The 18,040-nt window shown below is 39.5% G+C and overlaps 1 protein-coding gene across 3 annotated transcripts in view; it reads left to right on the top strand.

The window, feature by feature from the left end:
• The window catches only part of cacna1c (calcium channel, voltage-dependent, L type, alpha 1C subunit), a 229,413-nt gene that overhangs the window by 132,424 nt on the left and 78,949 nt on the right, over positions 1 to 18,040 (top strand). For all 3 annotated transcript variants that reach the window (XM_086269682.1, XM_086269683.1, XM_086269681.1), the window contains exon 4: positions 9,938 to 10,077. In XM_086269682.1, the coding sequence (XP_086125808.1) occupies positions 9,938 to 10,077 (140 nt within the window). The remainder of the gene's footprint in view (positions 1 to 9,937; positions 10,078 to 18,040) is intronic.

Raw genomic sequence — 18,040 nt, 5'->3', positions numbered from 1 at the left:
CTTTGGTCTATATTTGAAGATGACTTTAAATGTTTTGTCTCTGTCAAAGGTCAGTTTGACTTTTGCTTGGCTTTATGGCTTTATGGATGTAAGACTACTTGTGTGTTAAGTTATTTCTCAAACTTCTTCCAGATGCATTCTGGGATAGGCTGCCAACATTTTAACTCAAAGGAAGAGAGACAGCTTAAGAGCATAAAGGAATGAATCAATTATTTATTTAGAGGAATAAGAACTTGATGCTACTTGCTGTCTGGTTTCCAAAAGAAATTTCAGCTGGGATGTGGTTTATTGACATATTTAATCTCTCTGTGTGTAGTGTGTAAAAGTGAGATCAGTTTATAAATTAAGAAAGAACTACCTCAGAAAAACAGAAGATATTGTTATACGTTGTGTACGTTCATATTGAGTTTGGTCACAGTTTTAAATTAAGAGGCTTGTATACATGTAATCCCAGTGAGCAAGAAGCTCTAAAAACTCGTAGTTTTTTCTTCTCTTCGATGTCAAAGATCATATTCTTAGCACAGTACAGTTGTCTCCAGAGGTATAACGCATTTAAGGGGAAGTAATTATTACACATAAACTAGTTATGTGAAGAATGTCTATACTTTTGAACAGAAAGAGCAACTGATAAGAAGAAAGGTGGTTTAGAGGGCCAGGAGCCAAAAATAGCTTGTTTCATACAGTTAATAGATTGATGTATAAAGTGGTATGAAGTAAATGAAGATTATTTCAAACTATCAGTACAATTTAGTTCCCCAGTTAATGTAACATGCATGTCTTTGACAGTGAGAGGAATCCAGAGTAAACGCCACATAGAAATGCCTCAGCCAGCTGGTATTCAAACTCTGAAATGACTGCATATACTGACATACCAACAGTATGAAATAAATCTCAGCCCTTCACAATACTCATCACTCTGCATTCTTTCTTCGTATTATGTCATTTCCCTGGACCAGCATGAGAGAACACAGCATGTCATCTGTGTTTGTAAAAATTGTTATGGAAAGACAAATGTGAATCATTTTTATCACATTAGACACACAAGTCTCATGATAATCAACCTCCACAGACAGATTGCGTGTCAAGACGTTTGTTGCATGGATACAAATGTCTCAATTTCCTTTCTTTCTTCCCTTCTTGTTTTCATGCTTTTTCTTTTTTTCGTGCTTGCTTTTTTTCTTTCATACTTTCCTCCTGTCTTCTTTTCTCTCTTGCTTTTCTTATTTGGTAGTTACAGTGCTAGTTGCCTAGAAACTGGAGTTTTTTGTCTTTATGTAAACTTTGATATTCTGTATACTGCAGGAAATAAACAATGACAGTCTAGTATTTTTCCAGTCATAGACAAAAGTTCATCAGCCATATTACTGTAAGCTTGGGCCTACCTGCTTGTGTGAGTGACTGTATGTGTGTGATCTATCATTGATCTATAACTGTAGATCAGGGGTCATGACCCTTGATAAGTATAGATCCCTTTTCTTGTCATCTCTCTCCAGCTGGATGCATGAAGACAAGATGTAATTCCTGCCAGAGTCCCACAGACTGGAACTGAATTTTATAATTTAGTCTTGATTTAAACATGTTATGCAGCATGTTACCACTGTGTTCAGATCTGTGGCCTCTCAACAACTAAGAGACTGTAGTTGTGCAATAATAGACTATTTATAAAGTTGTTACCAGGAAAATCTCTAAAAATAATTGCAATCACCTGTAAGTGGCAGAGATGCCACCGCTTACAGCTTGAATATATCAAAGCAGTGTTGGTTGGTCTTTTTTTCAAATGAAATCATAATATTTGCTAAGCTATGTTTGCTGAACACACGCTGTAGCTGAAGGCTTCTGGATATCATAATTACATATTATGTAGACCTCCTTACATCTTGTTTTGTCCCCTTCCCATGTGTCAACCTTTAATTATGTAGAACATAAGCACTCGTGCTCTTACTGTCATATATATTCAGTAAACCAAACCTAGTGTCTCACTAAAAGCTCAGAATTAGTCAGTTACATTAAAGGGAATGGATTCAAAGCCATATTGAACTTGTAGTATAACCTAGCATAATTTAGACTAAGTTAAAGGTTGAAGGTTGACCTTTATATTACAGAAAACTGCAGAATATGCTGAAATTTTCTTTCTTTTCTTCTGGTGTTTATTTCTGCTTGGAGATCTGTTTTATCAGGCAGTGAGCACAGGAAAAAGTGCCTCACTGTCTACACAATTAAGTTCCAAAAACCCAAGTAGAAATTGGTGTTTTTGATTTCATTAAATTCATATTGTTTATAAAGTTAATGATTAATTATGTTAAATAATTGGCATCTAAATGTAACTTAGATTAGGATTTATTTTTTTCATTTTCAAGCAGCCCTTTACAACTGTGACAGATGATGTGATGTGAATAAAGACATGATGGAAAAAGAAAACTTTGCTTACAAAGAATCCGACTTTATTCATATTTTTTAAATTGATATTGAGCAATAGTTTTTTGAAGGTTTTGAAGGTCAGTCATCGACTGTTTTCTCACTTATTTTTAGTCCAGGCCTTGTACCTGACCAATTTCAAAGTAATGTTTTGGTTGAATGTTGGAATGTTGAGGAAACTGAACAATAGGAGGCAAAAAGAAGAAGTTGCAGCCCTGAAAAGCAGATAAACAATATCATGTCCTTAAGAAATGCGAAAAGCATCCCCCCCAAAAAATAAAAATAAAATAAAAAGAATAAAAAATTAAAAAAAAAAAAAAAAAAAAAAAAGGAGTCTTGGATTTGTCTACCCAGATGCTGGACCTCAACATTATTGAAGCAGTGTAGGATCATCTTAGGATTCAACATCCAATGATTTTGTGTTACATTATTCTGTAGATCACAAGTGTCAAACTTATGGCTCGTGAGCCCACTTAAGGATCTGTTCTGGCCCACTCATGGTCAACTTTGGACCTTAACTGTACCTTGCACTAACAGTGCATTAAGTCATTAAGAACAGGTCATGGGATGAGAGTGACAGCCTGAATTGTTTATTTCACCTGAGACAGAGGTCTGAAATATGGTCACTTTTTGCCTTTCTACTGGCAAAGACGTGCTCATGGTCATCCATACCGAACTGGCTAAGTTTAATGTTATAGATGAAAGGGCTGTGTAAAGTGACGCTAAAGTTTTATATGAGACTAAGTCCAATCTGCTGGTGGTAAGTAAAAGGTAAAATGTGGCAAGTATAACACATGATGACTGCATCAGAGATGAGCACATGATTTCATACAGGAGCTGTTGCTGGTATACATAAGTGCACAAAGACTTACAATAGGAAGTTTGAATGCTGATAGAAGAGTAGTAATTAGAACTATGTGCTGTGGATATTCTTAGTACTGTACTGATCAGTGTCATCTGTGTGTGTGTGTGTGTGTGTGTGTGTGTGTGTGTGTGTGTGTGTGTGTGTGTGTGTGTGTGTGTGTGTGAGAGAGAGAGAGAGAGAGAGAGAGAGAGAGAGAGGAAGAGAAAGTCTGCTGCCGCTGCTGTTGCAGCCCACAGTTTCCATGGTAACGTAGAAACCCATCTTGGTCTCTATGGTAACTTCTTGTTGGCACCCACAGAGATAGAGAGAAAGAAAGAGATGAAGATGTAGAAGAGAGGAATGAGAAACTGAGAGAGGGATAGAGAAAAATAATTGGGAGAGGAGGAGTTGACACTTAGAGAAGAAGACAGAGCCTCAGGTGTGGCCCTAACTTTACTTGGGGTTAAAAGAGCTCGAATTCAAAGCATCATCCTCTTACTTTTTTGTCTGAGCTTCTAATATTGTTATCTGCAGCCTCACATGGGCTTTTGGTTGGCTTCATATAGGAAAGAGGTGGTTGCTAGTTCAGTCTGATGTAGGTGTTGAGCATATGACTTACATATAGAACCCACGTCGTTTAAAGAATTTCCATCTGTTTAGGGTGTTGGGTATTGATATTACTTTACCAAAGTCTTTCAAGAAGCAAGTCTTGCCACTCAGCCGTGCATCTTAACAACTCCTCTGGGCAGTTATTTCAGCAGTTATTTTTAAGAGTATCAACAATAATTCCAAAGGTAGATTGTGGAATCAAATCAGATTAGAAAACATAGGTTTAAACAACTCCCACCCCCTTCACCCCTGCAAACTATATTAATAATTCTAATGTGCAAACTTTTACAACATCGTAACCTAAATCTAAAGCGCTGTAAAAAATAAATGAAATGATTAACAGGTTTTTCCCACCAACTTATTGGGCTAAATTTAACCCCTTACTGTATGTAAAAGTTTTTAAAAGGAAAAAACAAATTAGAGAAAAGTTATAAAGTCATACTGCTTCACCTGATAACATTAATTAACTGGAACTACTGCTCCTGCTACACTGTAACTTGATTAAGCGCAGCAGCAGTACAACTGCTCAACTTCATTCACACCTGGTTTATAATAATATATACGAGAGGTTTCAATCTGGCTTTCGCTCATGTCACAGTACATCTGCTTTACTTAAAGTTACTAATGATCTTTCAGCCTTTGACACTTTCTCTCACTCCATCCTTCTAAACAGACTTTCCTCTCTTGGCATCTCCGACACACCCCTAACCGGGTTCCAATCATATCTCCTTGACCGTTCCCAGTTTATTCAATTTAAATCATTCTGCTCTCGTCTATTCCCAGTCACTTTTGGTTTACCCCAAGGTTCAGTCTCAGGCCCTCTTCTCTTCATAATATACATCCTCCCTTTTGGTACCATTGTCAATAAATTTGATCTTCACTTTTATTATTTTGCTAATGACACCCAGTTATATCTCTCCTGCAACATTATGCACTCCACACTGTATATAAATGCCACTTGTTTTGCACATATTCAACTCTGTATATTTTATATATTTTATTATTATTTTTTTTTTTTTTTTTTTTTTTTTTTTTACTATTTAATTTGTAAAAATCTGTACACACACACACACACACACACACACACACACACACACACACACACACACACGTAGGAAAATATTTAGTATACACATCCAGAAATGCATACACTATTATATATTGTACATATATTTATTAGTTTCAGGTTGGCCATTCTTGTATTTTGCTCGTTTGTGTTGTTGTGTTTGCACATCTCTGTTGCTTGTGGGGCTCGCACACAAGAATTTCACTCGCATGTGCTGTGCCAGTGTGCCTGCACATGTGATGTGACAATAAAAGTGATTTGATTTGCAGGCCTGATTCCTCCAGAATGTTTATCTGAATTAAAATCCCGGTTCAGCTCAAATTTTCTTAAGCTCAATCAGCATAAAACTGAAATCCGTATCAGCTCCAAATCCAACCTACTAAAGGCAAATCATTTCACTTTCACTATTGAACCTTTGTGGTTTTCGTTTCACCTCGGGTTAAGAGCCTTGGTGTCATCCTAGACAGCTCACTATCCTATAAATCTCACATCAGTGATCTCACTCATTCTGCCTATTTCCGTCTACACACCATTAACCGATTACATCCTTCTCTTTCCACTCAGTCGGCGTCCGTTCTTGTTCATAGTGTCGTTACCTCCTGCGTTGACTATTGTAATTGACTCTTAGATGGTCTCCTCCAAAAATCCCTCCATACGCTTCAATTGGTTCAAAACTGCCCGCATTATTACCAGAACCCCGTCCTACCAGCACATCATCCCTATCCTTCAGGAACTTCCAAATAGTATACAAGCTTCTTCTCCTCACCTTCAAGGGCCTTAATAACCTTGGTCCACCTTTCCTTTCTTTCCTTTCTTACCTTTTGTCCAGTTATATAACTGCATTTGTGGATGTCAAGTAGACATGCTGAAGATCAAACCAAACACCAGCATGTGGAAGAAAGATGATTTAAGTGGCACCAAATCATTTCACATTCACTAATGACAACTTCGCAGTTTTTGTTTCACCTCAGGTTAAGAGCCTTGGTGTCATCCTAGACAGCTCACTATCCTATGCCAAAAAGGCTAGTCCAAGTGTTTCAAAAACTGCTAATCAACTGGGAGCTTCTTGCACAACCATCTCTAGGGTTTACAAAAATTTGTCTAAATAAGAGGAAATCTCCAGTGAGCATCAGTTCTCTGAGAGAAAATGGGCTGTTGATGCCAGAGGTCAGAGGAGAATGTGAAGATTGCTGCAGACTTATAGAAAGGCAATTAAACCATCTACCGATTGCAACCAAGTCATGCAGAAGAGCATCTCTGAATGCACAACACTTCAAACCTTGAGGCAGATGGGCTACAGCAGCAGAAGACCACACCGGATGCCACACCTGAGGCTTCAGTTCACATAAGTACACAAAAGCTGAAGATTAGAACATTACTGGCTGGTCTAATGTGTCTTGATTTGTGCTGCAACATTCAGATGATCGGGTCATAATTTGGCAGGGACAAGTGAAGAATAGGATATTTCTTCTGTGGTACTGATTTGTGCTGTTGTAATACTTTCGATATGATACTTTTTTTGTCTTCTTCTTGCACACACATGCCTTAACACACACACACACAGTGCGATATATCTGTGGGTTCCTTCAAAAGCAGCTTAATAGCTAATCCTGTCTTGCAGCATACACACAAACACAGAAGGTCATTGCAAATGGAAACAATGTCTGCGCTATGGTAGAATGTCGATACTATAATCTGATTGGCCTAGTTGATGGATAGGTGGTTTGGTTGACCTATCACAGTTAACTGAATTATTGCCCCCACATGCTTACCTTTCGGTCATTCTGTCTGCTTTCTTTTCTCGCTCTCTCTGTCTCTATAGTCTGCCGCTCTTCCTCGTGTACTCTCATCTTCTCTCGTCTTTTTCCAGTCACTAACCAAATTAGTCTTGCCCCTTTGGATTTTGCCCTTTACAGGACTGGATGAATTGAAGGAAAGGAGGAAGTGTGTGTTTTCTGTGTGTGTGTGTGTGTGTGTGCGTGTGTGTGTGTGTGTGTGTGTGTGTGTGTATGTGTGTCAGGCTAAGCTGTTCCTACCAGATGTTTTTCTTTGTTTTATGTTTCTGAGCGCCGCACTGTCTGCCTGTCACCAGCAGATACACAGCTCGGGTGTGTGTATCTTTGAGAGAGCGCGAGCGTGATAGAGAGCTTTTGTATATTCGAGAGGGAGGATGTGTGTGTTTGTGAGATTAATTACTTCCGCATACACTGCTAACACTCCACTGTGTGGTGAAGGGTCGACGGTACAAACGGTGAATATTAAACCAAATCAGTTCTGCCGGCTTTGAAATCGAAACGCGCACGCAGAAAAAAAAAAACAGGTGTCGACTGTGAAAATCTCAGTTTTTATCATTAAGCTGGACACTTTTGGGCTGAAAAAGACGCTGAACAGACTTGAATTGAAAGGAGTGAAGGTTAGAAATGTAGAGAGCAGGAGCACAACAAGTTTAAGACAGCTTTCTGAGCAGGTGACTGAGGCGCAGAATCCCTGGGCTAAAAATCGACTCGCCTTTCACGTATTCTGTGTTTCAACCTGTTTAAATCCACAGAATTATAATTCATGTCACTTCTTTGACTGTCAAGTTACTTGAGCATTTCTAAGTGCGGGAAAAATCATGGTTTACAAGTTTAATCGCTTCATTATGAACAAAAAAGAAAGCAAAGGACAAGTTTTTTTGTTTTTTATCAGCCTCTTGCAGTTGTAATGTGTTGGCAGCTGTGATTCATGAGACATTTTTGAGATGGCTCTTATATAGAGCTCTTAAAAAAAAACAAGTTTAAACACTTGAAAAAAACTACTTGAGAAAAAGTGAGATCAGTGGTTAGAAAAATGCCTGATTCCCATGGTACTGGAAATTGCTGTGTTAAGTGTCACTGCAACTGGCCTAATGGGAGTCTGATGTAGTCTTTTCTTGTTTGTTTAGCTGGATGGCCTTCGGATTTCCATCAGCCTGAACATCTAATCTTAATGCGGCTACTGTATACACAAGTTTTTCCAACATAAACATTAACTTTAGAAACACTTTAGCGATTATAGACTGATCGGACTGATTTGGATTAAACACCATTACAAACATTTAACCTTCATTCAGCAATGATTTGAGAATGTTCACTCTTTGTACTGTCCTTAAAATCACCAACAATCAAATAAATACATTAAAGAATAAGAAATTTTATTCTCAATGAGAAGGTTGGCATTCAGTTTTAAAATGCCATCCCTGTATAAACACCGGTGTTGAACTCCAGGCCTCGAGGGCTGGTGTCCTGCAGGTTTTAGATGTCCTTGATCCAACACAGCTGATTTAAATTGCTAAATGACCTCCTCAACATGTCCTGAAGTTCTCCAGAGGCCTGGTAATGAACTAATCATTTGGTTCAGGTGTTTTGACCCAGGGTGAGATCTAAAACCTGCAGGACATCGGCTCTCGAGACCTGGAGTTCGACACCCCTGCTGTATAATCTACAGAAGAATACATTTTTATTTTTTCCAAAACCAATGTCATGTCCATTTTATGACAGAGGTAAACAGATCTTTCTTATCCTTGCTAATCACTTATTCCTTATCAGTTTTAAGTTTTAAAAGATGTTTCCCCTCAGTGCAAATGATTTAGTATTTGAGAGCCTCAAAACAAGCCAGAAACAAAAAGAAATTTAAAAACACAAAGGCCAGCATGTGACTCTGGTGTTGCACAGTCAGTGACATCAGTGTTGTAGCTGTCAGGAGAAAAATGTCAGCATTGATCAGAGGAAATAACAGGCTTGAAGGCATATAATTCCAGTGGATTGGACAATTTAGAAGCTGTATTGTATTGTATTGTATGTGGTTATGTAAGTCAATGATGGAATCCAACCTAAACTCTTTTGTCAGTCAGCCTGTGAAGATATTTTGGTAAATTTAAACACAGCTTCTTCAGGTTTAGCTGATTCTTCCCAGGGATGAGACTGGAGCCTAGAGAGACCTGCCTGGCCTTCTGTCCCAAACCTCTGGCCCGCTGTGTGTATGTATCCATGGGAAAATAGAGGGAAAAAGAGGAGGAGCAGGGAATAAAATGAATGGATGGATTGATAGATGTTTTTATTACCCACCCCCAAAAGAAAGAAAGAAAGAAACTGGGCAGAAAGCAAGAGGATGTTGAATAATTCTATATATAGGATGTTGTATTTGCACAGCAAGAAATAAATAGATTTCTGCATTGCTTTGATCTCATTTTCCTTAAAAACTTGACAAAACATTTAAAATCAGATATGAAAAGGGATTAGGTGGATGATGAATTGTTTACGACTTTGCAACAGTCAGAAAGTTATATGATCCTGCTCTCTTTCAAGGACATTTCAGGACATTTCCCAGGACCCCGTCAGGCTGGGGTCGGCAATATGACAACAATCCCTGAGGAGCTCTGTAGTAAAAATCCCGTTGTGTGTTTGCGTGTGCATACATGTGCACATGAAATCATTCCTTCCATCAGACAGTAACGTCGTAGGACAGGAAGAGAGCCAGTTTGATTAAATAATCAAAATGCTTTGATTGTGTACACGATTACAAGTTAGACAAATACATGTTAACATATAAATAATCAAACATGCGCACGCACACACGCATGCATACGCACAAAGCAGAAGCCACATAAACAGCGGCAGAACATCTTGTTCTGGCTGATAAATTTGAAAGAGTAGGCAGCCAGCACTGCGAGTGCTCACAAGTCATATACAATGTCCTTAGAGTTGATGTGGGAAAAATAAAAAAGTTTTATGATTGTGAATGAACGTGTGTATATAATAGTGCTACAGCATGTCAATTTTTTCCAATAAGCCACCTCTCACGATGAAAAGATTTACTGCACATAGTTCAATCCTTTGCGACATGAACTTAGCATTTAATCTGATTTCAAATTTTCATTTATAATTACCTCTGATTTTATCTGTGTCTGTTGCTCGTTTTATGTCATGCTGCAATGATGCCCCTCAGATGAGTAAATGGACTTTTTTATGTTTGTGTCTGCACAGGAGCGTGTGGAGTATCTGTTCCTCATCATTTTCACGGTGGAGGCGTTCCTGAAGGTAATAGCCTACGGCCTGCTCTTCCACCCCAACGCCTACCTGAGGAACGGCTGGAATCTGCTAGACTTCATCATTGTAGTTGTAGGGTAAGCGATCAGAATCACACAGAAAAGAGACAAACTGCGAGGTGTTATTTGATGGTTCTCTGTTACTCCAAGTGAGTCTATGAAGTTTGACAGATGAAGCAGATTTCATAGATTCAGTTGTGTAATTGTGACGCATAGTCTCTTTTCAACAGCTACCTGACACACACAACCTCAGCACATCATTAGCAAATTAATCATAGTACCTTAGTATAATTACTGTCAACCAATGGAAGTACAGCCAAGTCAATTGGCAGCCTCTGTCTAATGTAAGAGGTAGTCATAGTGTTAGCATCTATCAAAATTACAGTAAGATAGCGTTTCACGTGGCCTTCTTTACTTTCAGTTGCAAAGGCAAAGAAGCAGCTATATTTTCTCTTGTAGCTCATCTTTTACTCTAATTCCTGTTTGTAAAACCAGAAGGGCGCTCAGACAGACTCTACAAGGCCAATCCCATATTTTGCGATTTTAATGAAAGTGATCCAGGTCTGCACTAACATTTTATAGATTCTTCTACTGCTCCTCCTTGCTCAACATCTCCACTAGGTTTCGTAAAATTCAGCTCGACTCGTCTCATCGACAGAGAGACAAATATACGGCCTTGGTGAGAAGCTGAAGTCTGTTAATTTATTTACTAATTTAACACGACAGTCATGTGGTTTTTTTTAACATCCAACCACTGAAATAAAAAGTTCAGTTTGTGCCAAAATTATGTTCATTTTTCACAGTCGAATTGTCTGTGTTGATAGCCTGGATCAGTGCAACTGCTGTGATCTTGTCAGCGTTATTAAACACTTTCTCTATTTGTGACAGTAAAATTATTTGATTTGCAATGTCCAACCTGCTGGCACACAAAGTAATTCTGAATTAGGAAGCTGATTGAGGATATGCATGCTCTTTTTTCACAATACCTCGAGTATATTTAGTATTTTGTTGTATTTTAGAAAGATTACTGTAGTAGCCATTTGAGAGGAGTATTGTCCGCTGACAAAGCTTTCTTTAGTTCACAGAAAATCTGTGCTAAAGCTGCAGCAAACTTTGGCCATCAGTGTATTGGTGAAGCTTAAACTGATTAGCTTGTGAGATGCTGATAGCAAAGCTCTGCTCTGTTTTTCTTTATCTGCAACTCAGCAACATAGTCCATCTGCTAAATCCATTTTGCCTAAGATTGTGTGTGTGTGTGTTTGTGTGTGCGTGCGTGCCTGCGTGTTTGTGTTTGTGTGTGTGTGTGTGTGTGTGTGTGCGCGTGTGTGTGTGTGTGTGTGTGACCCCCTTGCCAGCTGTGCTGTGTGTACATAATTTTGGACTTGACCACTGGACTTGACAGTTACATTTATGCCATAAAGATGGTCTAATTGAGCGTGTGTGCCTGTGTGTGTGTGTGTGTGTGTGTGTGTGTGTGTGTGTGTGTGTGTGTGTGTGTGTGTGTGTGTGTGTGTAAGATAAGATAAGATAGAACTTTATTAATCCCTCGGGTGGGTTCCTCTGGGAAATTCGACTTCCAAAAAAAGCACAGCAACGACCAAAGTTACAGTTACAGAACTGTTATATATATACACACACACACACACACACACACATATATATAAATACAGAGACAAATATAAATAAAATATACAAAGGGGATAAATAGAATAAATAGGAATAAAAAATAAAAATACAAGTGAATTGCACATTTCAAGTATTGAGTCTATTGCACTGTTGACTATTTACAAAAAGTATTGCACAAGGTATTGTACAGTGAGGTGCAGAGGCACTACAGCTTAGTTGTTCCCCCCTCCTTTGTCCTCCTGTTTCCCCTCCCTCTCCCCTCCAGAGAGGAGTTAAACAGTTTGATGGCGTGTGGGACAAAGGAGTTTTTAAGTCTGTTAGTTCTTGTCTTGGGGAGAAGCAACCTGTCACTGAACAGACTCTTCTGGTTGTTTATGGCCGTGTGCAGAGGATGCCCAGCATTGTCCATAATGTCCATCAGTTTCTTTAATGTCCTTTTCTCTGCCACTGTCACCAGAGTGTCCAGCTTCATGCCGACCACAGAGCTAGCCCTCCTGATCAGTTTCTCCAGCCTGGATGAGTCCCTCTTTGCTGTGCTGCTCCCCCAGCACACCACAGCATAGAAAAGTACTCCAGCAACCACTGACTGGTAAAACATCCTCAGGAGCTTCCTGCAGATGTTAAAATACCTCAGCCTCCTGAGGAAGTACAGTCGGCTTTGGGCTTTTTTATACAGGTGCTCTGTGTTGCATGACCAGTCCAGTTTATTGTCCACCCACAGCCCGAGGTACTTGTACTTGTTGACCACCTCCACCTCCTCCCCCTCTATCTGAACTGGCAGTGGACCTTCTCTGGACCTCCCGAAGTCCACAACCAGTTCCTTAGTCTTTGAGGTGTTGAGTTGCAGGTGGTTTGTGTGACTCCATGCGACAAAGTTCCTCACCAGACTTCTGTACTCCTCTTCTTGATCATCCCAGATACACCCCATGATGGCCGTGTCATCTGCAAACTTCTGAATATGGCATAATTCAGAGTTGTAGCAGAAGTCAGAGGTGTACAGGGTGAAGAGAAGAGGGGACAGCACAGTTCCCTGTGGTGCTCCTGTGCTGCTGACCACTGTGTCAGACGTGATGTCCTTCAGCCTGACGTACTGTGGTCTGTCGGTGAGGTAGTCGGAGATCCAAGCCACCAGGCAGGGGTCCACCTCCATCCTGTTCAGTTTTTCCTGAAGCATACAGGGCCGGATGGTATTAAAGGCACTGGAAAAGTCAAGAAACAGGATCCTGACCGTGCCTTTTCCCCCATCCAGGTGTGAGTGGGCTCTGTGTAGGAGGTACAGGATGGCATCCTCCACTCCGACACCCACCTTGTATGCAAACTGTAGTGGGTCCTGGGCATGTTGTACCTGTGGTCGGAGGAGGTTGAGGAAGAGCCGCTCTAGAGTCTTCATAAGATGTGACGTCAGTGCCACCGGTCGGAAGTCATTCAGCTCATTGGGCCGGTTCTTTTTGGGGACCGGGACGATGCAGGATGTCTTCCATAGGGCGGGCACTCTCCCCAGTCGCAGACTGAGGTTGAAGACTCGTTGTAGCGGCTCCCCAAGTTCAGCAGCACACGTGTGTGTGTGTGTGTGTGTGTGTGTGTGTGTGTGTGTGTGTGTGTGTGTGTGTGTGTGCACGAAAGCACCCTCAGCCTGGAGGAAGCCTTTGTAAATACACCAACACACAGACATGCACATTCAGTGAGTCTTGTTCATTGCAAGTCAAGTGTTCACTCATATTAGCCATCACTAACTGAACACGCTTGGCTTGAGCCTATAACCACATACACACACACACCAACCACACACACACACATACATCCCATCGGCTGAAAACATGGTGCCAGTGCCCATGGCATAAACACAACCTTTGCCACTCTTAAGCTGTTATCTACCCTCACTGTCTGTCTCCCTCTGTTCATGTCTCTTTCTCGATGTGAATTGTGCCTTTTATTGTAATGTAACATGATTTAATTTACAACTATAATGCACTGATGCCTGCAAATATTTTTGTTTCTCTTACAACCTTGCCAAAGGAAGTTCAGAAGGCGAAATACACGTCTGTTTGACTGCATGACTCTATTTGGAGTCATGCAGAATGACACATCAGTCTATTTAATGATTAATGTTATAGGGGACTGGATACGGATGCCTCAAAAGGCTCAGAAAATATGTATACTAGAGGGTTAGGCCCACTGAACATATATATAAACTTGGCACAAAATGTAAGGAAATTTGTGTTTATTTCTTTGTCGTAACTTTGCTTCTTCTTTGACACATTTGTAAACATATTTAAGAGTTGAGCAGCAGAGATGAGCAGTAGAGTTGAGAATGAGGGTTGCACCCAGAGGGAACACCAAATCTCCTATGCCAATGCCAAACAGCTTATTGACTTTTGATTAGTGTATTTTATTAGCTTGGATGATTAAAGTCTGAATTCTTTCTTCAGTCTCCAAATTCAGATATCCCCCCCCCCCCCCCCCCCCCCCAAATTCAGATTTAGATCTGAGAATACTGAATAACTTCAAAATTTTTAGTTTTTAACTTGAGGTAGTCAGAATTCAGTGCAAAGGTCATGTATGCTCCTTTTTTGCTGCTATATAAATCAGTCGTGAAGGTGAACATGATCATAATTCTTTCCTAATATCCCCCAAACAGCTTATGTTGCCTAATCCTAACCACTTCTTTGCTAAAGAGCTAACACATTAGAAAGCACTCCACTAATATGCAAACTCAGTTTTAACTTGACATTTAACTGAATTGGAAACCAAATAAAATCCACTAGAATAGATGTGAAAAGCTAACAAACACAAAATTCTTCTGTTTCACAAGCTGCAGGGAGTGTGTGTGGCTGGGTGTTTGTGTGGCTATGTGCATAAGTGGCTGTTTGTCTCTGTGCCCTTGCGAATCTAACTGCCAGTCTGTCTGTGTGTCTGTGTATAGATGAGAAGTGACAAGAGTTCACTCCCTCTGGATTATTCACCATATGGGTGAAGGAGCTTGTACCTGGTGCTGAGCAACCTCAGAGACACACACACACACACACACACACACACACACACACACACACACACACACACACACACACACACACACACACACACACACACACATAGATACTACGGTCCACACTTGGCTGGCACTTACCTGAGAGGTCATTAGTTAAGGCTCAGTAATTCAACAGGCTGTGTTCATGTGTGCATGCGCAATATGAATATGAATGAGACTCAAGTTCAGCAGTTTTCAAACTTTTTCTGTCACACAGAAAAAAATGTGTACCCCATACCCCATCCACATTTTTAATAATCATTAACAATTAAAAAAAAAAAGACCCACGTTCAATTTTAGTAACTTAAAGATCAGATTGGAAAATAAATGTTAAGAACCTTGGTCTCTGCATTCATACATACCTTGCTTCTTCATTTTTGACTTCTCTCTTTCACTCTTTGTCATCACTTTTTCCACTTTTGTTTTTCCTCAGATATATTAGGTCCATCTCCTTCCCCATGCAATTTTATGTTTCTTTCATTTTACTTTCCCTCCTTGTATTCAGGGTGTAATCAATACAAAATACAGAGTGAAGGATTCAGGCAAAAAAAAATTATCTATTTCATTTGTTCAGCATTTACAGGGTCAGAAAACTACCACGTGACACTTACTGTACTCCAGGATGTAAAATTTGGGCAGAATTAATACAAGCTGAATGAATATTTTGCTTTACACTGTAACAAAAAGAGGGGAAAAAACAGGGAAAAAAAGCCTGTGGAAAAACTCACTATACTTCACTCAGATTCGGCACTACAGGCAATACTTTCCATGCTGTCGAGTTAAAGACGACAGTGAATGTGATGTGAATAAACTTTCATGGCCTGACCTGCAAAAAAGAATTTGTTTCCTCTATTGAACTTTTCTTGTTTGGAGAATGTTAGAAATTATTGTGAAGCAAACTTGTGTGTATTTACACAGATATATGTTCAGATTACACAGGAGTACCATACACCTTTGGATACTGAAGATGAATGACAAAACGTGCTGGGAAAGAACTTTTCCTTTCACGCATACAAAACAATTTATAAAACAATTCATTTATATTATAAGCGCAGAGTTTGTGACAGTTTGTTCGAAGAGTTTTATAGACTATGTTTGCTTTTATAAGAGATAATATAATGTATTGTGGTTTGGTATAATATTTCATGAGTCAGTCGTAGCTTTTTGTAAAAAAAAAAAAAGAAAAAGAAAAAAAGTAAATAATTTATACACTAAGAATAAACTGTGGTATCTTAGGCTGGCCAAACTCGAGGAAACCTTCAATATAAAAGCATTAAATTTAGATCAGGGTAATGATCAATATCATTACCATCTCTTATTACCCGATTTGATCCACTTTTTATCTAAATACATACCTTTATATAAATATAAATACTTCTGTTATTACTGAAGCTCACCTGCAGTACCATTACAGCCCACAAGGGGTTTCCTTCCTGCACAATGACTGTGTAAAAGATTTTATACAGTCATTGATCTGCACTGTGGGAATCACTGTTCTAGAGACTTGACTATTAATCAGAGCCTTTGAAGGATAGTAATACTAGATAGCAACTCCACATACCTCGTACACCAAAATGAGCTAAATTAGGCTTATCAGTGGGCTGATATTATCAGTAGATATTAACTGTCGATATCAGCATTTATGACAATTTATGCCAATAAATAAAAAATGTAAAAGGAGATATAGTAGAAACATCCTTCAATATATCACGTGTTTAGAACACCACAAACGCAACAACCAGCTGATCCAAGCAAAGTTGGCCAAGGCCCAAACAATCACACAGATAACTACACAAAAATAAAATTAATTCAATTCACTTAGAAAGGAAAGAACAAATAAATACCTGTAGATATATACAGACTATTTAAATCCGCAAATATGTGTCAGTCAATTTTTCTCTGTTTGCAGGATAGCAAACAAACAAACAAAGGTATCTAAAGGTATCTAAAGGTGTAAAGTATGTGTATTTGCAGCATAACACATGATCAGTTCAAAGTTGTGAGTCAGTGCATCAAGGACTGTAGTGCCATCTAAATGTGAAGCAGAGACTCTGCTTTTACTTTATCACACTTTGCTACAAGTGTTATTTACATGCTTCAAGAATCACTATTTAAACATGCTCAAGCTTTTAAAACTGTAATAATTAAGTGTAAATATTTTTTTCTCAAGCGAAGCGGTGTTGACATTTTGACGTCTGTGAGACCTCTCAGCCTTTTTTCTCTTTCTGAATGCGTGCGGTTGGTACTATCTTTAGCTGTGGATCTATACAGCCCACAATGTGGTGCTACACTCCAAGGCTCTAATTACCTTTAAACACCCTACAACAAAAGAACATGCTGGTGGTGCAAAATTGTGAATCTCTGACGTACTGTTCGTGCTCAGTTTCAAAGGAGTGCTTCCCACCAAGAGAGAGGGGGAGAGAGAGGAAAAGAGAGTTAATCAAATTGAGAGGGAGGTAGTGCGAAATAGAGAGGCAGAGAGAGTGTGAGAGGGAGAGAGGGAGATATGTTTTGAGAGGCCTTTTCAAGTGGCCATTTCATCTGTGCTAATTGATAATTCTCCATGACTAACGTGCCACTGACTGGCCTTTGAGCCACGCTAGCTGGAAAATGGTATTGTATGGTGATTTCTAAAGGATCTCGGAGAGCCAGAGACAGGAAGGGGAGAGCGATAAGCTCAGCTGGACGTACATAAATTCAAGCTTGTGAGTCACTTACACCAAAGGGATGTATGTCAATAATTTCATTGGGATATCAGTTAACAAAAGGGGGGAGCGTTAAAAAGAGCATATTTAGCTCTTCATTGAAGATTATACTTCTGCTTTACACTGATAAATATGTATGGAAACCTGAAGAGTACAGTGTGATTGCTGATCATGTCATTCAAGACATTTCTGGGCACTGGCCTCTGCTTTCCACCACACCCTGCCTGATGGGATCAGTGTTGTATTTCATCCCAAGTTCTTGCAGACCAATGTGAGAAATTATGACTTCACCGACCTCGGTTTGCACTCATGGGCACTGTTATACGACATTTCGCTTTACATTTACCACAAACTTTTACTGCTCTACAGTAAAACAGTGCTGCCCAACCTTATTGGCTTGTGACCCTTCAAATCCAAAATCAAGGCCATCCTCAGAGTGCACCTGTTTAGCTGTTTTGGCCCTTTTCTGTAATGATGTCCTTTCAGTCCCAAGGTTGGTAATTACTGGTCACTCTGACTAAAAGTCAGTAACCCAAACTATAATAAATCAGTCCCAGGCCTGAATTTCACCAAAGTAAAATGTTCACACATTTTGGTCAAAGTCCATTAATTTAAACTCATGAGCAGTTCTTGCTTAAATCTTTCTTGGCTGGATGTTTCTGTTTTCATGGAGGGTAATAAC

The sequence above is a fragment of the Aulonocara sp. 'chitande type north' Nkhata Bay genome, linkage group LG17 (genome assembly GCF_057382095.1).
Source record: "Aulonocara sp. 'chitande type north' Nkhata Bay isolate Kocher_YH1m ecotype deep benthic linkage group LG17, A_spYH_male_GT1.1, whole genome shotgun sequence".
Classification (NCBI taxonomy): domain Eukaryota; kingdom Metazoa; phylum Chordata; class Actinopteri; order Cichliformes; family Cichlidae; genus Aulonocara; species Aulonocara sp. 'chitande type north' Nkhata Bay.
The sequence above is the reverse complement of the archived record's forward strand: the minus strand, read 5'-3'. Positions and strand labels throughout refer to the sequence as shown.